Consider the following 26220-nt stretch of genomic DNA (forward strand, 5'->3'; position numbering starts at 1 on the left):
AGGCCCCAGGCAGAAGGATTGTTGGGGTGCAGGTTGTGCTGACACGAGGCCAGGGGATGCAGGGTGTGGGATGTGCAGGGATCCACCACCCCAGGCCTGTTGAAATCCTGCAACAGCAGCAGCTCTGCCCCAGGACAAGGGTCTCTTGCTCCAGCTGTGATCCCAATCCTCTCGCCACAGTCCTTCCCCCCTCCAGCACCTCGAGGCCTGTGAGCTGACAGCAGGCCTCTGGTCTCACTCGGTTGGTTTTCCCAGGTTTGATCACGAGGCTCTAGGGAGGTTCCTGGGTTCCTGCTGGCAACATCAATCTTCGAGCATCGATACTTCCTCTGGCTCTCTGACACTCCAGGACATGTTTCTGCACCTCACCCCAAGCACAGCCACATTCCATGGGCACTTTGCTTCTGTCTGAGGCCCAGGAAGAATTTTTCTCCCCTGGCTGCCTGCAGGCCAGGGAAAATGCTGCATTTCATGCTCTTTCGCAGAATTTGTCACCTTTTCTCCATTGTTACTCTGGAAACCTCCCCCTGGAGATGGGCAGGAGCTCCTGCTGGACAAGGTGGACCGGGGGGCACCCGTAGGCACACGGGGAGCAGCAGCTGGGCTAAAAATAGACCTTGGGGGGCTGCCAAGGCACTCCCAACCATCCTGGGAGATCAGTGACACTAATTACAAGAGCTTGAAAGGGCAGCTCGTTCCCAGAAGCCGAGCATCTCCCCCTAGCCGAGGACCAGGAGCGATGGCCACGTGAAGGCGATGGGGATGACCGGACTTGCTCCCCTGCTACCAACACCTCTGCAGCACTGAGAGCTAATTGCACAGAACTCCTGCTGTTGCCTTGCAGCCTTCCTCCTCCTCCTCCTCCTCCTCCTCTTCCTCCTCCTCCTCCTCCTCCTCCTCCTCCTGGGGCCAGCAGGCTGGCAGCCCTCCTCACTAACTACTGCTTGTTTTCTATGCCACTCTAATTGCACGGCACAAGTAACCACCTCACACCACCGGCAGCAAAAAAAATTCCTCGGCATTGGCTGTGGGGAGGTGGTGGTGTGGGAGGGCGGTGTGCCTCTGCCCCTGCGTGTGCACAAAATCCAGCGTTATTTATGGAAGGGAAAAAATTACAGGGGACAACGTTACAGGCTGAGTATACCTGGAGTAACACAGTGACTTTGATTACAATTACTGACACTGCTGGGTGAGGTGTAATTAATAGCACAGAGTAATTACACGGTTCCTTCATCTGTTTAAAAATATATAAATATTCTCTGCTGAGTTTTCATGGAAAGCAGCAAACACCAGCCCCAGAGTCAGAGCCCTGCACAGCTCCATGCACGGACCCAGGAAAGCCTGGGGCAGAACTGAGGAGGAAAAAAGGGGAAATGGTGAAAGCAGAACTGAAAGTAGCTGGTTCCAGAAGCAGCCAAATGATGCCCAGGGTACCTCAGGAAGCTGAACACCAGCAAAAAAGTAAAACGGAGGCTGAGGGGCTGCACTTTGGCAGGCATGGGTGGCAGTGCCATTGCCGAGACGGTTCCAGAGGGTGCTGCTGCTCCCCACCAAACCCAGCAGAAGTGGCATGAAGGCGATGGGCTTTGTTTTAAACAGATGAAGCACCCACCCCAGCGACCACATCACTTGCCAGTGAGCTCCCGCTTGGCCCCGGTGGATTCGACACTGACAGCTGGGCTTGAGTGTGGATGTTCCTGGATACAAGTGGAGATGGTCGGAGCTGATGGAGTGTTCCATCCAGCACTTCTGAGGCTGCCTCAAAGAGCCCACTGGCTTCTCAAGGTGCTGGGAGAGTTCCCAGAAGGCGGTGATGTGGGCACCTGGAGACCCTCTGGCGCCAGGGCTGGCCCGCCAGCCCCATCACTGGCCAGGGGCAGCCCCCTGCACGCTGTAGGCACTGCTGTCCCGGCTCTGGCACAGGCAGGGGATGACACTGAGGACCAGAAAGAAGGGTCCCTTGTTCTTCCTCAGACAGAAAACATTCACAGCTCCAGAGAACCAACCCCCCGGGTAGGTTACAGCCAGGAACTGTCACCCAGCTGGCAATGTGAGGGGGGGTTCCTGTGGGTCCTGGCAAGGACATGGGATGGAGCGTGGGCAGCGTCAGCCAGAGCCTGCGTAAGGAGCCCCCACGTTGGCATCTGCCTGGCGGGGCTTGGCGATGGTGAGAGGGGAGTGCCCTGCAGAGAAAAACTCTCCCTCTGGTGTCTCCGTTGCTTCAGTGCTTCTGACTTGATGTTCTGTTTTGTTTTCAAATGTGAAGACCTGAGATTGAGCGTGGGTTTCCCGTCCGCCACCAGACGCCGCGGCGTGGGCCGGCCCGAGGCGTCACCTCCCGTTCCCCTTTCCTTCACCACGAGTAGAGGCACCTGAACAGGGATGCGATTCCCGATACCAAGGCGTTGGCAAAGCTCCAAGCGTTGCTCGGCACTGCTGGTCCCACCGGCTCCGGCTGAAGGGCCCTGCAGCGGTTCAAGGACCAGAAGGAAGTTCACGGAGACCTCGTGGCCTGCATGGAAATTGCTTCCCCTGTCCACGGGGGGCTGAGGGGCTGCGTTTTAGCAGCTGCTTGAGCTCGTGTAAGGGGTGGGGAAGGAGGTGGAGCTGACACCGATGGGGCTCTCAGAGAGAGGCGTTTGGGGGGTGCCCCCTGGCACCCCGACCCCCCGCGCCTCCAGCACGGCGGTGAGCAGACGCTGCTGCTGCTGCCGCAGCATGTCAGCCATCAGCAGTGGCAGGGAGTTGAAACTGGCACTGAGCTGCTCCAGCTTGGATTCCAGGCCACTGATCTGCTTCTCCAGGTCCTCGCTGCGGTCGTTGAGCTCGGTGATGAGGTCATACATCACGTTCTGCATCTGGGGAGGGGACACAGGGGACAGCAGAGGGGTTAGTGCCATGGCTGAAGGGGTTAGTGCTGCTGCTGTTGCTGGCAGAGCTGACCCCTTTAGCCCTGAGAGTTCCCAGACTTCTGTGATGATGGTTTGGCTCATCCCTGGACATCACAGCAAGGAAACTCTGCCAGCCCTGTGTTGCTGAGCAATGGCACCTTCGCAAAAGCGAGTGCAGGGAGCCCCTGGCTCGTGTATGAGTTTCTCCTCCTGCCTTGCAAGGGCAGCCATCCCACAGCAGCTATTCCTGGCTGACACCAACCGAGCTGGAGCATTTTGCAGTCAGCCAGGTCTGCTTTAGTTTTTCTGAGTGAAGAGAAACACTCGGGTAGCCTGGCTGAGCCACAGGAGACTTGCCTTTGAGAGGTCAACAAGGGTGTTGGCTTGGTCACTCAGCTTCCTCTGCTCCATCTTCACACTCCGCAACCTGGGGAGAAGGAAAGAGCAACAGGGTTGCACACCTACCCAGTTTCAAAGTGCAGCTGGAGAGCTGCCTGCATCCCAGGCAATGGAAAATTGTCCCCACACCCTTGCCAGGGATTGGACCCCAGTTCATCTGGGGCTCAGCAATGCCCCCAGCCCAGTGCATGGCCCCTTACTGGTGAATGGCTTGTAGGAACTTCCTCTGGTGCTTCCTGACTTTGGCATGGTCGATCTTCTTCAGCAGCTTGGTGTGCTTGTAGATGAGCCACGTTTCCCGCAGGACGTTGGCTGCCGCGTTCTTGATCTGCAAAAACAAGAGCCGGCTGCAGGTCACCAGGCCCCAGCATGTGGGATTTCACAGAGACACTGGTCTGGCTCTGCCACGAACTGGTGTTGCAAGAGCACTTGACTGGCCCCAGCTGGAGCGAGGTGCTCAGCCCCTCGAGGGATGAGGGGCAGCTCAAGCAAGAACAAGCACCCACACCGTTGCCCTACTCTGCACTGATGCTTCAGCACCAGGCTCCTCGTCTGCATGTGAAATTGTACCCTAAGGTCCAAGAAGAAGAAAAAAATCCCCAAGTTTTTCTTGATTCCTGCATCCATCTGCCACTCTTGGCAGTCCCGGTCGGGCCGCGACTTCCTCAGGCTCCGCAGCTGAACCGCATCCCTGCTGCTCTCACTCCGGGAGGAACCGGCTGCCGTCTCCTGGCCTGGAGCCCACAGATCCATAGCCACGGCCAGAGGAGGGGGCTGACCAGCTGTTTGCTTTTCCGGCTCGGTCACACCGAGGTCCTGACTGTCCCTGGGGTGTCAGGGCTCTGGCTGGGGTGGATCTGCCGGGGGCTCCGTTCTCATTACATCATCTGCCACTGTTGGTCTGCCACCGTTTTGCCGTGATGAGGCTGCTGAGACCAGAGACCTCCTGCAGCCCCTACATGTTACCAGGGATGTGACACCAGACCCTGGCATGACAGTGACCCCCTACATCTCCCACTGCAGGCTCTTGGTCCCTCCTCGGGAGCGGAAACAGCAGGAGCCTCACAGTGTGGCTCTTGTCTGCAGTGAGCACTGAATTACCAAAATCCTCCTGACACCAAGAGAAGTGAGATCATGCTCTGCAAAAGGAGGGAGTCTGTATCCTCCCAGAGGGAAAAAACCAGGCTTTTGCTTTCTGGGGTGTGACTGAGCATCCTGTATTGCCTAAATCCCCAGAACAGAGCTGATGGTGTTTGCTTTCCGTGTAACTCTTGCGCCTGAGCTGCATCCACAGCACTTGGACAACTTCTTCCACTGTGGTATCCACAGGACCCACACCCAGAGGTGCTGACACCTTCCTCCTGCCATGGTACCCCAAATCCCCAGCTCCTGGCGCGTGACACGGCCCCCTGCTCCTGCTGCCCCCCATGGCACCTTACCCGCTTCGTCAGCTGCGTGTCCATCATGAAGTTGTGGACGTGCTTCTCAGCTTTGGTGAGCTCCAGCTTCCTGGCCACCACAGCCACCACCAGTGCCGTGCAGCCAGCACCCTGTGCAGGGATATCAGTTGGGGAAATGGTTTGTCACCCTCTTGTAACAGCAGCGCTTACACCCTCACCCTTGCAATCCCCTAATTAGCTAAAGCTACACGCCCTCCCCTTTATCTCAACAAGGAGATATCACAGAGCCTGGGTGCCCTTGAAGGGCTGACAGGGGTAATTAATGGGAGAGGCCAAGGCTACTGACAAGGTCGGTGGTGAGCCTGTGCCACCACAGGCCAGGGATCTGCCCCGTGCTGCTGCCCTGGAGGATGGAAAGCCCTCCCACACCACAGAGGGCTCTGGGGTGGGGAAGCACCAGGCAGCCTGGGTGAGAGCCCCAAATCAGGACCCCTCAAATCACCACGCCTTCCAACAGCACCAGCTGGGAGCTGGCCCATCCTGGCTATTGGGGCTGGATCTGTGCAGCAGCCACCAGCTCCAGCACACATTGTCTCTGGCAAGCCAAGCGCTCCTTTCAGAGCCTCCCTGCCGTGCTCCTGAGCTCTGCCCACTGCTGCTCACACCGGCTGAGCCGCCCCCCCAGCGCTCTGGCACAGCCACGCCAGCCTGGCAAGCACCCTAATTTAATAGTCATTAATTAACGTGATGCCCTGAGCTGAATCCTTCAGCATCCTCGAAGGTCCCACAGCACTCTCTCAGCTCCTACCACTTCTCTCTTCCTGGTGGGGCCACCACCCCTGGTGCCGTGGCTTGGGAAGCCCAGCAGAGCCCCCAGCCCCAGTGGGCACAGGTTCCCCATTCCCAGGGGGTGTGTGGGACTGTGCTAGAGGTGGAGGACACTTTGCCAGATGGTGTCTCACTTCAAAGTAACCACTGGCTGGGGGAGAGTTTTGGGAGCTGTGGCACTGAGACCCCCTCAGCTGAGCCAGTGGCTGCTCCCCTGCTGGGAATCCCCACCCACAGGGAGCTGTTCTCTCTTGCTTGGCTCCCACCAATAGCACCAGCCTCGTCTGAGGTGGATCAAAGACTTGCAGATAATATAAAATTAATCCCCAGTGGTGGAGCCGCCCTGGCTGAAGGCTCTCATGGGGCTGCCCTTAGCTGGGAACAGGGATGGCTCCATCCCCAGGGCCTGGAGCTAAGGTGGGCAGGGCCTGGGTGCTGGGATAAACCTCTGGAGGAGCTATGACCACCGGGCCCCTGGCCACTCTTGGCAGCCCTGGCTGGCAAGTCCCACGAGCTGGGAGATCTCATGGGCACCTCAGAGCAGGTATGCCAGAGGCTGTGGCAGACGGTGACCTTCTGGCCAGAAGGAAGGGAAGCCATGGCAGAGCAGTGATGCTGGCAGAGGGTGAAGGGCTTTCAGCTGGTTCCAGCTCTTAGCAGGAGCCAGCAGCCTTTGGAATCACTCTGAGTGACAGAAGACAGTTGGTGTGCACCAGGATGGCTCAGGGGCCCCTCTTCTCCCTGGGCACATCACTGGCCCTACTGAATGCAGGTCCAAATCCACCCCAAATTCACCAGCTGGGACAGCTCCACCAGCTTCCAGGCTGTGAGACCTCAGACCTGAAGCCTCACACCTTACACATGGACAAAAGAGCTGGGAAATGGGTCCCCTTAGAATCCAGTGGCCCTGCTGCTGCGATGGGGACAGGCAGAGCCCACGGGATGGGCAGCTGGCTTGGCACGGCCCTTACCATGATGCCAGTGAGGAGGCAGACCCCCTTCCCACAGTAGGTGTGTGGGACCATGTCACCATAGCCAATGGACAGGAAGGTGATGGAGATGAGCCACATGGCACCCAGGAAGTTGCTGGTTACATCCTGCTGGTCGTGGTACCTGCCAACAAGACACAGACATCAGTGCCACAGCAGGGGGCAGGGATGGATGTGGGAGAAAAAGGGGTGCCTGGGCACAGTGGCTCCCCTGGCACAGGCTGTGCTGGGGTTTAGGATTAACAACACAGCAGGATGTCCCATAGCAGCAGTGGTCGCACAATTTCTGGTGCAGATAAACTCGCATGGACAAAATCAGAGCAAAAAAATCAAAGGCAAGAGCTTCTGCTTTCAATCACACCTGTCACCACATCCCCGTCCCGCTCCCCGTGTCCCCAGGGTCATGTGGTGCTGCGCTGAGAACTGGCTGATGGGAGAAGCAGCTGTGGCTCTGCAAATCCCTTGGCTGCAGCAGCCCCACTGCTGGCATCCTCCCCTGCATCCCGTGCTGCTGCAGCCTGGGCTGTGCTGCCCCAGGGGACTGCCATCAGCAGCCCCAGCAGAACCGCCAGGGATGGATCCTGCCCAGCCCCCAGCATCCACTCGGCTCTTGGATGAGGGGAATGGCTCACACACTCAAGACACAGCACACGTGGAGTGGCTGCAGCTTCAGGGATGTGCTGCAAGCTTTCCAGGTCATGTCCCTGCTGAGCTGTGAGCTCTGGCCGTTCTGGACATCGGCTGCAGCTCCTCCAGCAAACACAGGGGCCCCAAACACCTCCTGCTCCCCAGGGCTGGTGCAAACCTGGCCAAGCCGTGCAACTGATGCTTCCCAGGGGATGCAGCGTTGACTTGTGGCAGCAGAGAGGGGCCTGGCCCAGTCTGCACCACGACGTGGCCCTGTGCCCTGGGCAGGGGCAGGCAGCACCTTCATCCCCCCAAGGACAGGACAGTTGCCCTTCTGCTTCCCCAGCAAGGCTTCTCCCAGCCTCTTCACGGAATCATGAGAGCGAAAACAGATGGAGCTTTTGGCAGTCCTGGCTCCCTGCTCATTGCTCCCAGAGCAGTTGGGTTTTCTCCTGTTCCAAAATGTTCTTCCCTCCAGTAACTGGAGACTCAAATGAGATCTTGGTGCAGGAAAAAGCACCCTCAGCCGCAGTGAGAGTTGCTCTGAGCAGCTGGCCGGGGGACCTGCAGCCCATAAGCACTGTGGGCATCCCCAAAATCGCAGTAACAGCGTTGGAATGCACCCCCTATCCTGGCCAGAGTATTCCCCTGGGAAGGGCTGAGCCCAGCTCATCACACAGGATGGAATGTTTTGGGGACAACCCCGAGAGCACCAGGCTGAACAAGGAGGTTACAGCCCAGCCAGACAGATGGACCTTTTCTCTTCTGACCAGCGCTTGGGGCAGAAGGAGATGATAAACCAGAGAGGCTGGCACTCCCCACAGCTGGGGTGGGCAGGAAGAGCGGCCACCTGCCTCATGCCCAAAGACTGCTGCAGTCAGCCAGACCCCAGCACTGCTTCCCACCGTGCCCTCGCCCGCCCTCCCGCTCCCCTCGAGGCCACAGCCACCCCGTCGCTGTGGGTGACACGAGCATCGCCCCACGCCCGCACCGCGCCGCCGGGCTTTGGGCAGCACCAGCCTCGGCGGAACCAACCCCGCGGCTCTGGGCAGCGCCAGCCCCAGTGGGTGCCCCGGTGGGTGCCCCGGTGGGTGTCCCGGGGGTCCCCGGGGCGGGCTGGCGGCACGAACGGGCACACGTGCGGGCCCACGTGCGCGCCGTCGGCGGGCAGCCCCGGCAGCGCTGGCGGCAGCGCAGGCACCGCGGGCGGCTGCGCTCGGTGGCCAGGCGAGCGGGCGAGGTTGCTAAGCGACTCGCTGCCTTCGGAGAGCTGCGGCCCCCCGGCGCGCACGGGGGGATGCTGCGCCCGCAGGTGCTGGAGCGGCCCACGGTGCCGAGGGGACGGGCCGTGGCCGTGCCGCCCCCAGCCCCGACACACCCGCCTCTGAGCTGCCTGGTCCCCCCCGGTGGGTGCCGGCTGGGAATGGTCCTGCAAGGCACAGAAAAACTGATTTCCAGGGCCGACGCAGCAACCTGCCGTCAGTGGGGACAGGGGGACGCGTTCTGGCTGGCCCTTGTGGGAGTTGTGTGACACCCAGGGCTGGTGCATGCCCCGTGTGTGTCCCTCTAGCATGGAGCGTGTCCCAGGGCTCTGCATCCCCCCCAGGGCTGATGCACCTCCAGACCACCTGGGTTCGCTTCTGCCGCTCTGTAGACAGAGGGAGGTGATGCCAACTGTGGTTCTGGTGATCTGCAGCGCCTCGTCTGTGTCATTTCTGGGATTTTTTTTTTTTTTTTTTTTTTTGGTGTGTGTGTCTCTAATGGTTCTTTGTTTATATTGTGTTTTCCAGCCTAAGCCTCACCAGGTGTGAGATCACCCCCCTTGTGTGTGTCCTAGGTACCTGTCTGCCTGTGCCCTGTTTAGGAGTCACAAACAGAAATCTCCCAAACACAGTTAAGCAGCACCTAAGCATCCAGCCCAAAAGGAGAGCATCATTAAGGGAGACAGGAAGGAAAACATGGCCTGTAAAAGCTTGAAAATCTCAGTGTGCCACAGCATTTACATCTGCCCTAATGCCCCTTTGTGGGTGACCAGAGCAACAGGTCCCACCCTGGGGAAGAGGAGGGGTGGCCTTCCCCTCATCTTGCAACCACCTAGAATAGACCCTGGGTAGTTGTGTAAATGCCAGTTGGGGTGTAATCCCTTGCATGTCATTTCCAAGGATGACACAAAGCTGCCACAACAGGACACAAGACACCCCGTGGGAGACCTGCTCTGCCTGCCCTAGGATGAACATCTGCTGCTGGCACCTTGCACCATGGCCATGGAGAAAACCCCCTGGCACAGCACCGGGGATGCCACCACCACAGCCCCCTTGGTGGGCAAAGAGTGGTGGCAGGTCCCTGAGAGATGGAGGTGCACTGGTACCCACCAGGCCAGCCACCACAGCAACCCCAGCGCCAAGCATGCCAGTGCTGGCACGAGTCCATCTGGCTGTGGGTTTTTCCCCACAGTTCTCTCGTGGTAGTCAGTCACAGCGATGCCAGAGCCTGAGCCAGGCCCTTCCCCTTTCCAGCACTGATCATCCCAAACTACTGCACATCCCAAACTGCTGCACATCCCAAACTGCAGCTCGTGTCGAATGACCACATGTCCCGAACTGCCAAGCATTCCAAACTGCCGTGCATCCCAAACTGCCATGCATCCCAGACCATGGACTGCTGAGCATCCAGAGCTGCTGCACATCCCAAACTGCTGCACATCCCAAACTGCTGCACATCCCAAACCGCTGCACATCCCAAACTGCAGCTCGTGTCGAATGACCACATGTCCCGAACTGCCAAGCATTCCAAACTGCCGTGCATCCCAAACCTCCACGCATCCTGAACTGACGTGCCTCCTGGACACCGAGCACCCCAAACCACCAAGCCTTTTGAACTCTTGAGCATCCTGAACGACCGAGCATCCAGAACCGCCACATCTCCAGAACCACCACCCATCCTGAACCGCCACACGCCCCAGACCCCCCCTCACCTCTCGCACACGCGGACTGTCCACGCAGCGATGATCCAAAGGGAAATGCTGAAGACCAACAGCACCGTCCCGGGGCAGATGGTCATGAGCGTCTTCATGACGAAGCGGGTGTTGAAGTTGATCTTGTTGAGGGCCCCGATGCTGCGTGAGGAGGCGTCGGTGAAGAGCTTGCTGTGCAGCAGCATCACCCGAGCAATCAGGTAGAGGCGCAGGAACATGGGGATGGACAGGATGATGTCCACGTCCGCCTCTGCCCGAGAGGGTGTGTAGGAGAAAGCCAGGCGGGCTGTCCAGAAAAATTTGTACTCCCCGGGGATGGGGTGTATGGCACAAACCAGCATCTCCAGGCTGATGTAGAGGATGCGCTCGTAGGTCATCGCTATCCGCCAGTCGTCGGCTCCGTTGTCGATCACAAAGAGCTACCGAGGTCAAAACCACGTGGTTACTGATGGCCCCAGCCAACCTGCCCCACTGGCCTCCCACTACAGGCAGCGGGGATGTGATACCAGAGCCAAAGGAGCTGGGTGTGGCACGGCCAGGAGCGCTGGGGATGGAGAGGGTAGGAAAGGGTGGGAATGAGCCATGACCGGCCTCTCTGTTGATCTGCCAGTGTGTTCCAGGGATAGCTGCAGTGCTGGGGACACCCCAGAAAGCTTTAAGGTGCCTGGCCTCGAGAACGTGCCCAGGAGACAGCTCACTCAAACACCAGGAGCCCACCTCCCAGAATGGCCCCCTCACCCAGGCCACAGAACGGGCGAGCTGTGGGGCCACAGAGCATCAGCACGAGCCACCCCAGTCCCTCTGCTCCCGCTGGTGCTGCAATGGTGTCACTGACAGCCACCACACCCTGAATTTCAGGGCAATTTTTGGGGAGGGAACACCACAGTCACAGCATCCAGCTGCTGGCGGAGATGGGATCCAGTTGTCATGGCAACAGACGGTTCATCCTGGGTACACCAGCTCCTCTCCCACCATCAGTGATGGAGTCAGGGTCTCTGCAGGAGCTGGGGGGGATGGCAGCTCAGGCTGGCCTCTCTGGGGTGCCACCAGGGCTCTGGAAGTCATCCACACTGTCCTGCCTTGGCAGGTCTGTTCTGAGGCTGCCATCGGCTTCTCCTGGTGCAGTGGGGACACTGCTGTCACCCACAGCACCAGGGACGTTCTCAGGGCCCCTCTGCAAGCAGCACTTGGCAAAGATGCCACCAGGAAGGGATCAAAGGGGACGTGGCAGCTGGTGCTGCTGTCCATGTCCTTGACCCTTCCAGCACAAAGCGTGCCCAGGGGTCCAGGACCTATCGCAGTCACTCCAGCCAGGGCAGGGGGTGGGAGGTGGGTGGGGAGCACGGCTGGCACTGAGCCCAGGAACAATCCTCCTGCCCTCCCAGAGGCCCCTGTGCACCTGTGGCAGGCGCCCTGCTGGCAGGGCACGGCCCTTGGGGCTCTCCCTGGGGATGGCAGGAGCCACAGGGACTGACTCATGGAATGGCTGCCCCGGCCACCTCCCTTTCTGTAGGGAAAGCTCTGCTCTTTTTAGCTGCTTTGTTTGAGAAAATGTTTATAAAAATGCTCCAAGCTGTCAAGGGAGATCCTCAGGCATGTAACAAGCTGACAGCCCATTCCTTCCTGGAAAAGGGTGTTAAAATAAACAAATCAGCAAGAGGAAAAAGGCCTTTTAACTGCATGGTGGGGGTTTGCCATAGTCCAGCTCAGGTAGGGGAGGGAGCAAGGGGGGATCCAGGCAGGTTTCCCCTGATCCAGCCCCTCTCAGCTCTGTATCTGTGAAGCATCGTTGTGGGTTCCCATGGAAACCTGGTGTGGTCCAGTGGTACTCAAGGGGGCATCCCCAGCATCACTGGCTGCAGCAGGGGAAGGAACAAGTGTGTCAGCCACTGCATCTCCAGACAAGTGAAGCCCAGGAAACCACCAAGATGCAGCATGGGGACAAAAGCTTCACCAAAATGGACAAACAGCCCCAGGCACTCCAAGCACAGGGACAAGGGGGGCTCTGCCTCCCCAGGCACCCTGGCTGGAGCTGGCAGCCTCACCAGCACCTTCATGTGTTGTGGTGATAATGGCATACTGGCAAGGGATGGCACATTCCACACCTCCACCCAGCACCAGAGATGTTGCTGGGGTGCCCCAGCCCCAGAGAAACTGAGGCACAGGAAGCTCTTCAAGTATCCCAAAGGGCTAATTAACACAACTAGTAGGGTCATACAATCACAGACTGGCTTTGGCTGGAAGAGACCTTAGAGTTCACCTCGTTCCAAGCCCCTGCCGTGGGCAGGGACACCTTCCACCAGACCAGGTTGCTCCAACCTGGCCTTGGACACTTTCAGGGATGGGGCAGCCACAGCTGCTCTGGGCAAGACAGGAAGAGGAAAGAGACTGAAGTCATTGTTTCCCAGAGGCTGGGAGGTCTGACAGTGCCATGGTTGGATGAGAACAGCCCCCTCCTTGGGTGAGAGGGACAAGAAGCTGAGGATTTACAGCTCTGGCAGCTCCTCTCCACCCCAGCTGGATTATCAGCAGTGCCTTTACAACACTTAAGAGGTAACAGGGTGATCAGCAGCCAGCACATCTCTGTCTGGAGCAGGTCAAGTCAAACCAATCTCATTTCCCTCCTTGCCAGTGCAACTGGCCTGCCAGAGCAGCCAGGACTTTAGTGAGGTTTGGTCTCTGTGTGGGGAAGGACAGTGGTGGGATTTTGGCTCTGGTCGAGGCGGGAGAGGTGGGATGACCCGAGGGCCGTGGGGGTGGACACTGTGTTTGCACAACCTGCTGCCAGGAACAACAAGCAGAGGAAGCCACAAGCACCAGGGCCCGGCTCGCCTGGCTGACCCTGACCGCCGCCACCCCAGGGTAAATATTATTCCAGCAAAAACCACAGCTCCCAAGTACTTGCTTAGAGCAACCCACCCCCAGGCTTGGTCCCTGGGGCGGGGGCTGCAGGGACCGGGGTGCTGGCAAAGCCACACTGGCCCCCAGCCCCGAGAGGGACAAGTTGGGATTATGGTGCACTCAGGACTGGGAACTTCGACATCCCTTCCCAGGATGCTCCTTCTCCTGACTGGTGATTCATTCCTCCCATGCCCCAAACAGGACGGCAGCGTGCCGAAGCTGGTTCCCACCGGGAAGTGCAGCCTTCCTGCCACAAACTGGGAGCCCTTTAACTTCCCAAGGAGGAAGAGAATGTGCAGCCCTGATTAGGTAAGGATTTCACAGCTTTCCTTGGCACCTCAGCTGGTCCAAGCCCTTCCTGGCCACAGCTTCCCCCAGCCACCAGCAGATCCACCGGGCACCTGAGGCTCAGACAGACCCCTCAGTGCTTGGCCTGACTGCCCCCTGAGATGCCTCGCTGCCCCCCAAGGCCCTAGCAAGGAGGGAGGAGGTAAAGGTACTATGTCCCACCCAAGTGGCTGGAAAATCCCTCAGCACACCCCAGCAGCCCCTCACAAGGCACTGATGATGTCAGGACCTACCTGCACCTCCCGTGTGTGGTAGGCAATGATGAGGCCCAGCAGGATGACGGTGGAGAGGCTAATAAGGCATTTCAGGGCCAGGGAGAACATGGAGTCCTGCAGGGCGAGAGTGGGGAAGGCATTAGGGGGTGTGCAGCTGTAGGATGCTGTTGGCCCTGGCTCCACACCCCAAGGAAGGTGCTGCCCCCAACACCTACTATCTCCCCCTCAATAGCACTTTGGCTGCCTCAGCCCCCACCCTAAGCAGCTTGGCATGGTAGCAAGGGCACCATCAGCACCATCAGCATCACTGGCACCTATGGCATCCAGCACCACTGGTACCACCAGCACTGTGGGCCCTTTCTCCTTTTTTGAATTTAATTGTGGTGAGTGCAGTTCCCAGCCTCCCCTCACTGAGATGTGTGACACCAGCGTCCCGGCCCCATCCAGCCTGAGCCCAATATTATGGCACTCAAATGGGTGGCCTAGATCCTCCTGCCAATTAATCCTATGTAAATTAAACCAGCCCCTGATTCACTGGTGGCCGAAGTGGCTGATCCCCAGGAGCCCACTGGGAAGAACAGGATTCACCGTCTGCTTTGGACATGGCTGAGCTCATGTGGGCGCAGCCACAGCCTGACCCCACGGGTGCCAGGGCTTCAGCAGCATCTCACCAAGACGTTATCCCTAACCCAACCTGCCCTGGTGGGTCCCACAGCCCCCCCCCATCCCCGCTGTGGTGAGCCCCGGCACACTCATGACGTGCTCACGGCAGGCCCTCCTTGGCTCTCCAGTGTGCCAGGCTGCCTTCAGCCTCCCTCAGCTCCCTCTCCCCGGTGTTCCTCAGCCCTGCGGGGTGTTTGCACGCCGAGAAGGGACTATTTGCTGCGGAGGCGGTGACGCATTGTTAACGACTTGGCTCCGGCCGCACAATTGTGTGGATATAATGGCTGGTGTTGAGAGAAGTGCTGGGACCAAATACCAGCTATTAATAGGCAAACTCCGGGGCAGAAATGTGGCAAGGCAGCTCTGGCCAGAGCCTTCCCAGCAGCACCAACCCTGCCTGATGCACGGGCATCCACTGGTTCACCTGGCAAATCTCACCCACTACATTTACTAATGCCTCCTGCCAGTGTCAGGTCCAAGGAGCTGTTCCTGGATCCCATGCTCGCAGCAAGCAACACGGGACCGTGGCTGAAATGGGGCAAGACCTTGGCACCTGCAGCACACGTCTCATTGCACCACATTGGTGGCGAGATCCTTCACCCCAGCAGTGCCGTTCAGGTGGTGGGAAGCAGCAGTGCCATCCCACAGGCAGGAGAGGCCCTGTCCTGCCCACACTGGAGTGACAGGCAGGGAGCAGGCAAACCCTGGCCATTGTGTCCTCCCTTCCCAACTCAGCCCTGGCACCCTCTGGCTGGGAGCATGTGGCAGTGTGGCTGGGACTATGGGGCACAGTCAGAGCTGGGCCAGTGCCAGCAGCACCGACATCCCAGTCTGCACAGCAGCAGCTGGTCCTGACTCTATGGAGGTTCTCCCATGCTCCTGGTTGTGTCCCTGCCAGCGAGCTCTGGTTTCCCAGTGGGAGCTGATGGGGATGAATTTATACCCAGCAGCCCCACTGCTGCAGATCTGGCCAAGGGCCTGGGGAGGCCAGGGCTCGGGGACTCCCCTGCACCCTGTGCTTGTCAGCACAAGCGTTCACATCACAGCGGGGCAGGGGTGCAGCAGCAGGTCACAGCTGCTGCATGGTGGCAAGCGCTGACTCACAGGGTCTTCCCCAGCTGACAAAGCAGCCCAGCGTGCCAGGGCCAGCGTGGCAGTGGTGCTGCTGGCAGCTTGGGGAGGGTGGGCAGTCCCCCCGTGCCAGACAAGCAGGCACACGGAGCCTGCGAGGGCAGCCGCGGCTCAACAGGTAGCAGGCACGGGTGGGGGACGGTGGTTTGGCCTTGCTCCCACCGAAGGAGAGTGGGAACCACTAGGAAAAGGCTCTGGCAGTGAAGTGTCCTTCTCCCTCAGCAGGGGAACCGGGGATGCCGGTTTGGCACCAAGGCCTCCCACTGCCTCGGACAGAGCAGTGGAACTGCTGCCTGCAGCCCCCACACGCCCACTGACACTGTCAGCCGTGGACAGACGGCACTCAGGAGCCCCCCCACCAGGCAGCTCTGTGGGGAGGCAGCAGGGTCCCCCCACACCCGTGGGACCCCCAGCCACGTCCCTCCCTTCCTCCACCTCTTCCACCCACGCTGCCCTCCCCACTGCCCAGGCTGGATAATGGCAGGAAGTGGTGAGCACCCCCTTCCCACCTTGCTCCTTCCCCTCCACCGGTGGCACTGTGGCACAGGGACCCCCGCTGGCTGCCCCCCAGCCCCCTCGGCAGCACTGTCCCTCTGACGCCCATGGGTGCTGGCGCGGGTGCCGATGCCTTCCCCTCTCTGGATAGGCATAAATAACATGACAGATGTCTATACAAAGAGTTATTCATATCGCTGCCAACCAGCGCAGCCCGGGAGCAGGAGCTGGAAGGGACGTGGGGGGGAGAATTATAAATAAAAAGACACTGTCCTGCAAAAAAAGAAGGAAAAAAAAAAAGGAAGGAAGGGGTGTGGAGGAGGAGGAGGGAGGGGGTGCTCTGATGCACCACCAAGGGCGCTTTGAGGAGCACCTGACCATGGCAGCAACAGGCACCGCAGACCTCGGTGGGTCGGTGCCCATCCCTGCGGGTGCGTGGGGCAGGACTCGGCACAGCACCCGCTGGCACACAGCCCTGGCAGCCCCCAGTCCTGTGGCTGCTTGTCCAACACCTGTGGCTGCGGCATCACTAAGGCCCTGGGGACACCCCACCAGTGCCCCGCCAGCCTGTCCGACCCTGTTGCACTCTGGATGGGCCAAACAGCTCCACGTCTACCCTGTGGGACACCACCTGGGCCAAATGGCTCCGTGTTTATCCCGTGGGACGCTGGAGGGGGCAAACAGCTCCATGCTCACCCCACCAGCCCCCGTCTGGTGCCAGCAGCCCCACACACAGCCCCCTGCCCCCATCGGTACCTTGGAGTAGAGCCCCCAGGAGAGCTCGGTCTCGATGACCATGACAACGATGCCGAACATGCCGAAGATGAGCGCGTAGTCACTGAGGCGCTTCCTCTTCTCGAAGAGCGCCCGGCGGTGCCCGAGCCGGTAGCCGATGTTTTGTGCCTTGCGCTTGGGCCCCTTGGCGAAGGTGGAGGGGGCCGGGCGGGCGGGCGGGCGGGTGGGACAGTGGGTGGTGGGCGCGTGGTTGTCCTCACGCGAGACAACGATCTCCGGAGGTCCACCGGCACCGAAGAGCTGCAGGGGTTGTGCCTCTGGCTCAGCCTCGATAAGGTTCCGTCGGGATGCGCTGAGCCGGCTGAGGGGCTTCATCACCCCTCCGCTGTACTTGCAGGAGCTCATGGCAATCTCGGTGAAGGGGTTGCTGTCCCGCCGATGGACCAAGGGGCTGGGCTGCCGATGTTTGCCACTCGCCACCCCAGAGCCCGCTGGGTGGTCGCCGAGGTTGAGCTGGCTGCCGTGGCGGGAGGAAGGGTGGAGGGCGGCGGGGGCGGCGGGAGGAGGAGGAGGGGCCCGTAACGACCCGGGCGAGGAGTGCAACAGGCTGTGTTGAAGCGGCGGCAGCGCGGAGGGCGGCGGCGGTGACCGTTCATCCCCCGGTAGCGGGCAGGGACACCGACCATCCTCCTCCAAGTCCCCCACGCCCGAATCGTGGAGATGCCCCGACGTCTCCATAACGGCGGTACCGGCGCCGCTTTACAGGGCACCGGTCCCGCTTTACTGGTCACCGGCCCCGTTCGCTGGATCATGAATGGGCGCCGTGCGCTCTCCGCTATCGCCGCCGCCACCGCCCCCGCCGCTGCCGCTGGCCCGGCCCCGCAGCGCCATTGGCCACGCTGGGGCTCCCCGCAGGCTGACATCATCCCCGCCCGCTCCCCGCTTTGTATCTCCCCCCCTCATCACACCCCCGGCTCCTGCATCTTTGCGGGGTCGTTCGGGACTTGTAGTGCATCGGGTTGCACTGGGTGCCGGGATCGGTGCGCCCCGGCTCACAAGTCCCGAACGACCCCTCACCTGTTTTACCCACTGGGTTACCCCATGGGCATCCCCCCTCCCCTTGTATAAAACCCCCTAATCCCCTTACAGAGGCTGGAGATTACAAGCAGCAGCTGGAGTGTGTGCTTCCATCCTGGGGGTGGGTCACGCCATTGATTGCAGGGGGGTGTGTGTGGAGGGGTGTGTGTGCCCCAGCATGTCCCCAAGGCGGGGATCAGGCTGATGATAGACCCAGAGTATGGAATATGTAGCTATAGATGTATATAAAGGGCCCTAATCCCCCTCTACAACCCCACAGCCCGCCCAGGAACCCCCCCAGCCGTGCCCAGCTGTTGCAGGAGAAGAGCGGATATCAGGGTAGGAGCTTGGGAAGCAGAAATAATCCCTAGGGAATTGGCTGCTGGAAACCCTATTAAAAGACACCACGAAGCATCCAGCTGGTGACCCCCCTGCCCAGGAAGAAGTAATTAAACTGCACCTCTGCCCCTCAAAAGCTGGTGAATTCATGGCAGGGGTGAGGGGGACTGCCTATGTGTCCCTCCCCCAGAAATGAGACACGGCCCCAGCGTGGCAGTGGTTCTCCATGTCGGAGCTTTATTCCAGAACAGGAAGTGCTGGCAAGAGGTGGAGGGGGGGGTGCTGGGGGGCTGGGGAGGGGGGGATGTGGTCCCCAAGCCTCAGTGGAGGAACATGGAGCTATAGGCTTCTGTGGAGCGACTGCAGCAGCGTCTCCAGCTGCTCGCCCAAGGCCAGCTCATCCCCGTCGTTGGTGATCACCCAGTCGAAGGCCACTCCCTGGTCCAGGCCACACTCAGACTCGGCATCGTCCACCCCTGGCAGCAGCAGAGCCCGGGGAGGCCCCGAGGACAGTCACAATCTGTCCATCTGTCCCCCCCACTGTGGCCCCCCCCCCCCCCCCAGAGCTGGGGGCTTGATCCAAAGCCTCTGGCTCCCACTGCCAAGGAATGGCAGTGGAGGCAGCAGACCCATGCCCGTGGGGCAACCCCTGCTTTTGGTGCTGCGCTCGGGGAAGCTGCCCCTCACTTGCTCACCAGTGACAAAGACCCAGTTCCTCCTCTTCCTTGTCTCCTCAGTAGCCACCACCCGCACGGTCTGCACCACGTCCCCATAGACGTCCCGGAACCACTCCACGTCCGAGAGGCGCCGTGTGTCACTCACCACCTGCACGGGGGCTCCCTCAGCGCCCACCCTGCGCTCCCCTGGCACCCCTCTTCCCCCCCCAGCGGCTCACCCACACCGGGTGCAGCGCCCCCTCCACTGCTGCCCGGCAGAAGAAGCCAGGGTCGGCACGGCGCTTCTCCTCGCCCCAGCGGATCATGTCCTGCCGGAACGTCTCCTTGTAGGCACTGGCATCCAGGAGCCGCTGGAAGTCGAGGCCATGCTCCTGCAGGAAGAGAAGGGTCAGTGCGCACGGCCCGGGCCACGGAGCACGGCGTGACATGGCATGACATGGCACGGCACAGCAAGGGCAGGTGCGATGTGCCATGGTCAGCACCGCTCAGTACAGCAGCGTGACATGGCATGAGCATGGGACGGCACAGTGTGGCACGGCATGTCCTGACACGGCTCGGCGTGGCGTGGCATGGCGCAATCCAGCACAGCGTGGCCAAAGCATTGCATCGCATGGCACAGAGTGGCGTGGCAGGGCACGGCACAGCTCGGCACGGCGTGGTGTGGCACGCACGTGGCACGGCACAGCGCGTGCCCCGGCGCAGATCAGTGTGGCACGGCATAGCATGGCACGGCACGGCGGGGAGGGCCACAGTGTGGTGCAGCACGGCACAGCTCGGCACGGCGTGGCACTGCATGGCACGGTGTTGGACGGCACAGCCACGGCAAGGAGTGTCCTGGCCCAGCTCGGCGGGGCGTGACGCGGCTCGGGGCGTGCAGGGCCGCGGTACCTTGGCGTACTGCTCCTTGAGGGGCCCGGAGAGGCGCAGGATGGTGCAGACGTCGGGGCCCAGCCTGCGGGAGAGGGGTCAGCGGGACTGGCACCGGCCGAGCGGAGCCCGACCTCTCCATCCCCTCGTACTGGTCCCGCCCCCGGGGCCTTTCCCGCCCCCGCCCCCGGCTCCGCCCGGTACCGGCTCCGCAGCTCCTCGGCCACGAAATCCTTGCCCGATTTCCTCTTCCCGCTCAGCAGCAGCACCGCGCGCGGCGCCGCCATCGGCGCCCGGACCCGCCCCGGTCCCGCCCCGGCCCCGGTGACTCCGCCCGCCCCACGGCCCCCCCTGCCGGGCGGGGCCGGCACAGCACCGAGCGGGCCCCGCGAACCCCCCCGGGACACGGCGGGCTCTGCCCCGCCCCTCAGAGCATCCCGTACCCCCAGCAAGCAACCCTCTGCCCCTAGTGCCCTCCCTCTCCCCATTTCCTCCTCACACACCCCGTTCTCCTCTGAACCTCCCTTTCCCCAGTACCTTGTTCCCCCCAAAGCTCCCTCTTTCCTCCCAGCACCCCCATTTCCCCAGCTTCCCCCAACACCCTCTCTTCCCCCTCAGCAATCCCCTTCTGCTCCAACACCGCCTATTCCCCTCTGCCCTGTCTTTTCATCTTTTCATCTGCACTCCCTCTCCCCCCTGTACCACTTCTTCCCTGCACTCCTCTCTTCCCTCCCAGCACCTTCTTCGCCCCACAGCACCCCATTCCCCTCTGCTCCCTCCTTTCCTCCTCACTCTCTCTATTCCTCCTCTAAACCCCTCTTTCCCCAGGACCCTCTTTTCTCAGCACTTTCCCTTTCCCTTCCCCCAGCACCCCTTTTTTCCCCACACCCACACAGCTCTGCCCAGCGGTGACTTTATTCATGGTGGCAGTCAAGCATCACACAGTGCATTCGGTCAGGGACCTGGCCCTACTCGGCCCTACAGGGTGCAACAGTAGCTCCCAGCCCCCCCAAAACAGCCCATGGGGGGCCCTTGCGTGGCTGAAGGCTTGTGGTGAGGAGCCATCCTGGAACAATATGGTGCTGTCCCCTGGCTCTACCACCTCATGCCGTGGTGCTGCAGGGCTCTCCGGCCCCACTCTTTCCCGGAGGTGCTGCAAGAGAAGGGGAGTTGGGATGGGGTGCTAAGGGGGGAGATCCCCCAGGACCCCCGGCACCACCTGCCCCAGCTCACCCGCTGTAATGCCGCAGCATGTACTCCTCGAAGCCGTCGGCTGCTTTCTTGTCACCCCCCTCCTGCCACGCCATCTCCTCCAGCAGCTCTTCCACATCATCCACGAAGTCGACGAACCGCAGGCGGTCGTGGGCAAAGACCCCGTCAGACCCAAAGACCCCATCCAGCCGCGCTGCCAGCCCCCCAAAGTGCCCCCCCAAGCCCAGGCGCCCCATGAAGCTCTCCAGCAGCCGCAGGAACTGTGCCTTCTGCACTGGCTCCAGCACAGCCCCCAGTGCCTCGCGGCCCTCCTTGCGGGCGCAGTCGGCCACCCCTGAGCAGCCCTGAGGTGCCCGGTACCGCTTGAGCAGGGGCAGCTCGCGGGAGCCTTGCTGGGGGTGGCTGTGAGACGGCTTCCCCCAGCCTTTGCCTGGCTTGTGTTCCCGGGGGGACCGGGGATCCTTCCTGTGCCCCTGGGGTTTGCCATGCTCTCTCCTCTCCTGTTCGTGGGGGGCCCCCCTAGTGGCGTGCTGCTTGTGCCACTTGCTCTCCTTCTCCACCTTGAACGGCTTCTTCCAGGCTGTGGGGAAGGACCCGGTCCCCTCTGCCTCTAGCACCTGGCCCAGGCGCTGCTCCAGGGTGCTGAGTTCCTCCACAAGCCCCGGCAGATCCCCAGAGCCCCGCACGCGCTCCAGGGTGTCCGCCAGCTCCCGACGCAGCACATCCAGCTCACCGTGCCACCATGCCGTGGCCTTGCCGTGCCCTGGGACACCTGTGGCATGGGGCCGCTCTGCCGCTGGCCCCCTGGGGCTGCTCGGTGTCCCCGTGGCCTGCAGGCGCTGCAGCTCGGCCCGGGCGTCCCGCAGCGCACTGACCTCCCGCTCCAGAGCCGCGCGCAGCCGCGCGTTCTCCTTGGCCAGGCCCTGCTGCTGCGCCCCTGCTGCCGCCGCCTCACCCTCGCTCCTCTGCAGCAGCGCCTGCAGCTCATCCTTATGCGCCTGGAGCAGGGGGAGGGGGCCGTGAGAGAGGTGGGAGAGGCAGAGCGCCACTGGGACACAACACCAGGGGGTCAGGCACCCACCTGCAGCTCCGCCTGCATGAGCCGGATCTCCTGGTTTTCCTTGGCCAGCTTGTCCAGGAGTTGGCTCATGGACTGCATGCTCTGGGGGTCCCCAGTGTCTGGCAGAGGCGGCTTCTGCTTCGAGTCCTGAGAGACAGGAAGTTTGGGAAGCTTGGGGGTGCTTGGGACATCCCCTGCTCTGACTCAGCCCTGCTCAGAACCCCTCCTTACATTGCTGTCAGTGGACAGCAGCGACTCCTGCTCCCCAGCAAAGTCCCAGCTCCCCACACTTTCCACAGGGCCTGTGGAGGAGGATGTGGGTCCGAGCGTCCAGGCTGCTGCAGGATGTCCCCCTGCCCAGCTGGGACAGTCCCACATACTCACCATCCGCTGGGTCGTAGATGCCACCTGGGGAGAGAAGGGCACAACAAGGGGGATGTCTGGACCCCACACTGTCCCTGGGCCCCCAGCCACCAGGATCCCCACTCACCAGTGATGATCAGCACCCCCACAGCCACCAGCGCCAAGGCGCCCAGCAGGTACTTGCTCATACTGAGCCCATCCTCGTCACCAGTGTCCGGTGTCCCCCGGTGCGGGGCGCGCGTGGCAGGGGGGGGTCCAGGACGGGGCTTGTGGCCCTGCCGCCGCCGCAGCCCCTCCGTGTCATTGTCACTGCTGGTGCAGCTCCCATCTTCTGTCTGTGACCCTGACAGGGGACGGGATGACCTCCAGGGAGGGTCTGCCTCTGAGCACTGCCCTGCGAGGTCCTCACCTGCTTTGGGGGTGCCAGGGCAGGATTGTGACTCAGCCTCTGCATCAGGCTCCTCCTGCACATCGCCCTCTGTCACACTGGGCTCCGTGGAGCCATCTGGGGCAGGCACTGCCCACCCCCCGGGCTCCGTGCACTCCTCTGGGTCCTGCAGGCACAGGTGCTGGTGTGTGGGGTGTCCCCGTGGGGGGAGCAGCCCTCCAGACCCCCTGTCCTGGCTCACTCCCTGCCTGCTGACCTCGGGGTGCAGGGTCTGGCCAGGAAAGGTGGCGGCACCGTTGGTGGTCACGGCTGGGGAGAGGCAGAGCATAGGGGTGAGATGGTGGCACAGGGGGTGACACTGGGCCTGCTCCATCCCCATGGTGGCTGCCTGCCTGTGGCTGTGTCCTGGGTGCCTTCATCCTCCTTCTCCTCCTCTTCCTCCTGCGGTTCCTCATCCTCAGCCCCATGGGAATCCTGCTCTGGACCCACTGTGTCAATGGGCAGACCCTGGGGGAAGCAGGGAGGGACACAGGGTGACACCTTCAGCCCCAACTTCTGTGTGCCCCACTCTGCCCACAGCCCTGGGCAGGCTGTGACGGTCTGCCCAGGGGGTCTCAAAAAGTGGGGTGCAGCCCCAGGGGATGCCGAGCATCGGGAGCTGCCCTGGGGTCTCCAGCCCGGAGGGTCTGCCTGGGATTCCCAGCCCCAGGGCGCTGCCCCAGGTGTCCCGAGGCACGGGGCTGCCAGGGATGTTGCCCTGGAGATCCCCAGCAGCAGGGTCGGCCCTGGGAGTCCCCAGCCCTCACCTCGCTGCCCGCCAGCACCCAGCTGCTCTCCGAGTCTCGGGAGTCCGATTTCTCCGCCATGGGGACAACCACCTGCAAGGACACGGACGGACAGCGGGACGTGACCTGGCTGTTCCCGGTACCCCTGGAATGTGACCGGGAGAGCCACGGTCCTGGTGCAAGCCAGTCCCCCAAACGATGCCTGTGGGGACCCTCTGGGAGCCATCCCGGAGCATGGGCCCCGCCGCACCGCCCCCCCGACCCCAGCGGCCGCCGCGGGGTATTTTTAGTCGGTGATGCCGCCCGGCAGGTGCACGGGGGACGCGGGGCCCGGCATGGGGGCACGGGCGAAGGCGAGGCCCGACGGGGGGACACGGGGGCCCCGTTCGAGATCCCACCACCCCAAAGCAAAGCAGCGGCACCGGGAGGGGGATCTCAAGCAGCCCCCGCCCTTCCCCCTCCGCCCCAGGCTCCCGGGACCCAGAAGTGGCCCGGCCGTGGGGGGGACGGCGCTGTCGGTGACATCCCCGCTCCGCTGGGCCCCACGCGGCCCAGGCCGGGCCTGCCCGCGCCCCCCACGGACCCGGTCCGGTACCTGCGCCCGCCGCGTCCCGCCGGGAACTTTCCCCGGGATCGCCCCCGCCCCCGGGAACGGGGCGCGCACGTGACGGGAGCGGCCAATGAAGCGCGCGGGGGGCGGGACGGGAGCGCGGCCCCGCCGGGACCGGGCAACACCCCCGACCCCCCTGAACCCTCCCGGTACCGGACAGACACCGACACCGCCGGACACCCCCCGACCCCCCTGAACCCTCCCGGTACCGGACAGACACCGACACCGCCGGACACCCCCCGACCCCCCTGAACCCTCCCGGTACCGGACAGACACCGGCACCGCCGGACACTCCCCGACCCCCCTGAACCCTCCCGGTACCGGACAGACACCGGCACCGCTGGATACCCCCCTCGAACAGCCCTCGACCCCCGTGAACACCCCCGGTACCGGACAGACACAGAACCCCTGAACACCCCCGGACACCTCCCTCGGACACACACCGACACGCGCGTTTCAGAGTTTTATAGCGACGGTACAAAAAGTTTCCATTTAACGATCGGCTATAACAGAGGGAACCTTGTGGGGGGGTGGGGGGAGGGGGCGAGCGGGTACCGGGATCACCGGGGGTGGGCACGGGAGCGAGAAGCACCGGAACTGCCCCGTTCATGTACACGGGGCACCGGGACCGCTGCATACCAGCGAGGGCACTAACCAAACCGGGCAGCGCTGAGGGGCACCGGGAAGCCTCAGCCCATCCAGGGCCGGTGCACCGGAGCCAGAGCCCTCCCCACACCAAAGGGCTGGCGACAGCACAGACAGACCCACCCCGGGTCCCCTGGGCACTGTCCCCTGGTGGCTCCCAGTGGCCGGTGGTGCCTGGGGGAGCAGCCACAGCTGGCAGAGGAGGGGGTGACAGCTACAAAAAACAGGGGTTTGGTCCTAAGTCAGCGTGGGGAGCTGTACATGGCGGCAGGAGGGAGGCTCAGCCGTCGTTGGCGGCCACCAGCTGTCCCATGCCCTCTCGGATGTAGACAGACTGGATCTCCTTGGTCTTGAGGCAGAAGTCGCAGGCCCAGACAGCCGAGGCCTCGGTGGTGAGCAGCCCGTAGGCGTTCTCCGTCATGCCCGTGCACTCCCGGTGGAACCACTTCTGGCAGGAGGCCTCGCACAGGATGGCGTCCTGGTCATCGTTGACCTCGTTGCGGCAGGCCCCGCACGGGTACACGAGCCCCGGGGGCGGCTGGTGGCTGGAGGGTGCTCCGGGGGCCTTCCCGGGGGGCGGCAGCGGGAGGCTGTTGGTGTCGGGGGTGCCGCTGCCGCGGGCGGCGCCGCCGGGGCCGAAGCCGGGCTGTGCCCCGTTGACGGCGGCGGGGGAGCCCGAGTGCTGCTCCGGGGCAAAGGTGCTAGGCGGGGGGTTCTTGCCGCCCCCCTCCTCGCCCCCTGCGGGGAAGGCGGGGTCGGCCCCGGGGAAGGGGCTGGCGGTGGGCGGCAGTGGGGGCATGTTCGGCCCGGGGCGCTGCAGGGGCGACTGTCCGAAGAGGTTGCCGGGCTGGCTGAAGCGCTGAGCCACCGCCGGGCCCCCTCCGGGGGCGTTGAGGGCCGGCCCGGGGCCCATGTCCCCCCCACCCCGCGGGGGCTGCCCCATGGTGGGGGAGATCATGGGCCCGAAGCCCGCGACGGGGCCCTGCATGAGCTGTCCCATGGGCGGGCTGAAGTTCTGTCCGAGGGGCTGGCTGAAGGGCTGCCCGGCGAAGCCCAGGCCCCCGCCCTGCACGTAGTTGGGGTTCTGGGGGGCCATGCTGAAGGCCGGGCCCATCTGCCCGGGGGCGAAGGGCGGGGGCTGCCTCCGCAGGGGCTGCGGGCCCCCGCCGTAGCCGGGGGGCACCTGCGGCGACATCCCCCCGCCCTGCACGCGGAACCCGCCGAACGGGACGGGGCTGCCCAGGAACGGGGCGGGCGCCGCCCCCACCTTGGGGGCCCCGAAGTCATCCTCGAAGGGGTTGGAGGCCACCAGGTGGTCCACCATGGGCGTGGGCGGCGGCGCGAACTCCGAGAGGTGCGAGTAGGCGGGGCCCTGCGGGGAGAAGGCGCGGTCAGGGCTTTGCCGGGGACCCCTCCCCGGGACCCCCGGGCCCGGCGCGTACCTGCGTGTTGGACTTGCGGCGCTTTTTCTCGGGGCTCTTCATCTGCAGCCCTGCGGAGACAGGAGGGGCCGCGTCAGGGGGGGCTGGGGGGACCCCCACCCCGTTCCACCCGCCCCGGCCCCGGCGCTCACCTGCCTTCCCCTGCTTGCGGCCGGGCCC

The 26220-nt window shown here is 62.7% G+C and overlaps 4 protein-coding genes across 9 annotated transcripts in view; all 4 read right to left on the reverse strand.

Moving 5' to 3' along the window:
• Positions 1 to 1873: 1873 nt before the first annotated feature.
• KCNN3 (potassium calcium-activated channel subfamily N member 3) lies at positions 1874 to 17428 on the reverse strand. Of its 4 annotated transcripts, none has more exons than XM_027904539.1 (9): positions 16618 to 17428; positions 15876 to 16004; positions 13591 to 13686; positions 10109 to 10527; positions 6490 to 6631; positions 4730 to 4840; positions 3491 to 3618; positions 3249 to 3318; positions 1874 to 2858 (listed from the first exon to the last, which is right to left on the reverse strand). In XM_027904539.1, exons 1-9 carry the CDS (start codon positions 17332 to 17334, stop codon positions 2562 to 2564), a joined length of 2109 nt encoding a protein of 702 aa, XP_027760340.1. In that variant the 5' UTR covers positions 17335 to 17428; the 3' UTR covers positions 1874 to 2561. The 4 variants fall into 4 exon arrangements, 3 of the variants coding, with proteins under 3 accessions (XP_027760340.1, XP_027760341.1, XP_027760343.1); XR_003573603.1 differs by having other exon boundaries at positions 2752 to 2858; positions 3249 to 3319; positions 3517 to 3618; XM_027904540.1 differs by lacking the exon at positions 15876 to 16004.
• Positions 17429 to 18219: 791 nt separating this feature from the next.
• LOC114068450 (phosphomevalonate kinase-like) lies at positions 18220 to 24038 on the reverse strand. Of its 3 annotated transcripts, XM_027904545.1 has the most exons (12): positions 23943 to 24036; positions 23386 to 23455; positions 22972 to 23086; positions 22319 to 22888; positions 22213 to 22236; positions 22060 to 22130; positions 21850 to 21975; positions 20790 to 21766; positions 19578 to 19641; positions 18908 to 19060; positions 18708 to 18837; positions 18220 to 18488 (listed from the first exon to the last, which is right to left on the reverse strand). In XM_027904545.1, exons 2-12 carry the CDS (start codon positions 23443 to 23445, stop codon positions 18352 to 18354), a joined length of 2427 nt encoding a protein of 808 aa, XP_027760346.1. In that variant the 5' UTR covers positions 23446 to 23455; positions 23943 to 24036; the 3' UTR covers positions 18220 to 18351. The 3 variants fall into 3 exon arrangements, with proteins under 3 accessions (XP_027760346.1, XP_027760345.1, XP_027760344.1); XM_027904543.1 differs by lacking the exons at positions 18220 to 18488; positions 18708 to 18837; positions 18908 to 19060; positions 19578 to 19641 and adding an exon at positions 20454 to 20709 and having other exon boundaries at positions 23943 to 24038; XM_027904544.1 differs by lacking the exons at positions 20790 to 21766; positions 21850 to 21975; positions 22060 to 22130; ... (3 more) ...; positions 23386 to 23455; positions 23943 to 24036 and adding an exon at positions 19761 to 19874.
• Positions 24039 to 24621: 583 nt separating this feature from the next.
• Positions 24622 to 26214, reverse strand: PYGO2 (pygopus family PHD finger 2). The gene is made up of 3 exons (XM_027904554.1): positions 26193 to 26214; positions 26062 to 26111; positions 24622 to 25991 (listed from the first exon to the last, which is right to left on the reverse strand). The coding sequence occupies exons 2-3, from the start codon at positions 26101 to 26103 to the stop codon at positions 24900 to 24902; spliced, it is 1134 nt and encodes a 377-aa protein (XP_027760355.1). The 5' UTR covers positions 26104 to 26111; positions 26193 to 26214; the 3' UTR covers positions 24622 to 24899.
• The window catches only part of SHC1 (SHC adaptor protein 1), a 10130-nt gene continuing 10098 nt past the window's right edge, over positions 26189 to 26220 (reverse strand). Inside the window, exon 7 of the mRNA XM_027904486.1 lies at positions 26189 to 26202. Coding sequence (XP_027760287.1) covers positions 26189 to 26202 — 14 coding nt within the window. The remainder of the gene's footprint in view (positions 26203 to 26220) is intronic.

The sequence above is a fragment of the Empidonax traillii genome, unplaced genomic scaffold (genome assembly GCF_003031625.1).
Source record: "Empidonax traillii isolate 1590-97213 ecotype Southwest subspecies unplaced genomic scaffold, ASM303162v1 scaffold1063:size215077, whole genome shotgun sequence".
Classification (NCBI taxonomy): Eukaryota; Metazoa; Chordata; class Aves; order Passeriformes; family Tyrannidae; genus Empidonax; species Empidonax traillii.

Excerpts from the sequence above, each read along its gene's own strand:
- KCNN3 (XM_027904539.1), bottom strand. The coding sequence starts at position 17,334 with ATGGAGACGTCGGGGCATCTCCACGATTCGGGCGTGGGGGACTTGGAG. Across the intron at positions 6,632-10,108 it reads ACAGTCCGCGTGTGCGAGAG|GTACCACGACCAGCAGGATG; the intron begins GTGAGGGGGGGT and ends TCTTGTTGGCAG. Across the intron at positions 3,319-3,490 it reads TTCCTACAAGCCATTCACCA|GTTGCGGAGTGTGAAGATGG; the intron begins GTAAGGGGCCAT and ends CCTTCTCCCCAG.
- LOC114068450 (XM_027904545.1), bottom strand. The coding sequence starts at position 23,445 with ATGGCGGAGAAATCGGACTCCCGAGACTCGGAGAGCAGCTGGGTGCTG. Across the intron at positions 22,237-22,318 it reads GGGGGTGCTGATCATCACTG|GTGGCATCTACGACCCAGCG; the intron begins GTGAGTGGGGAT and ends TTCTCTCCCCAG. Across the intron at positions 21,976-22,059 it reads TGCTGTCCACTGACAGCAAT|GACTCGAAGCAGAAGCCGCC; the intron begins GTAAGGAGGGGT and ends CCTGTCTCTCAG.
- PYGO2 (XM_027904554.1), bottom strand. The coding sequence starts at position 26,103 with ATGAAGAGCCCCGAGAAAAAGCGCCGCAAGTCCAACACGCAG. Across the intron at positions 25,992-26,061 it reads GCCGCAAGTCCAACACGCAG|GGCCCCGCCTACTCGCACCT; the intron begins GTACGCGCCGGG and ends TTCTCCCCGCAG.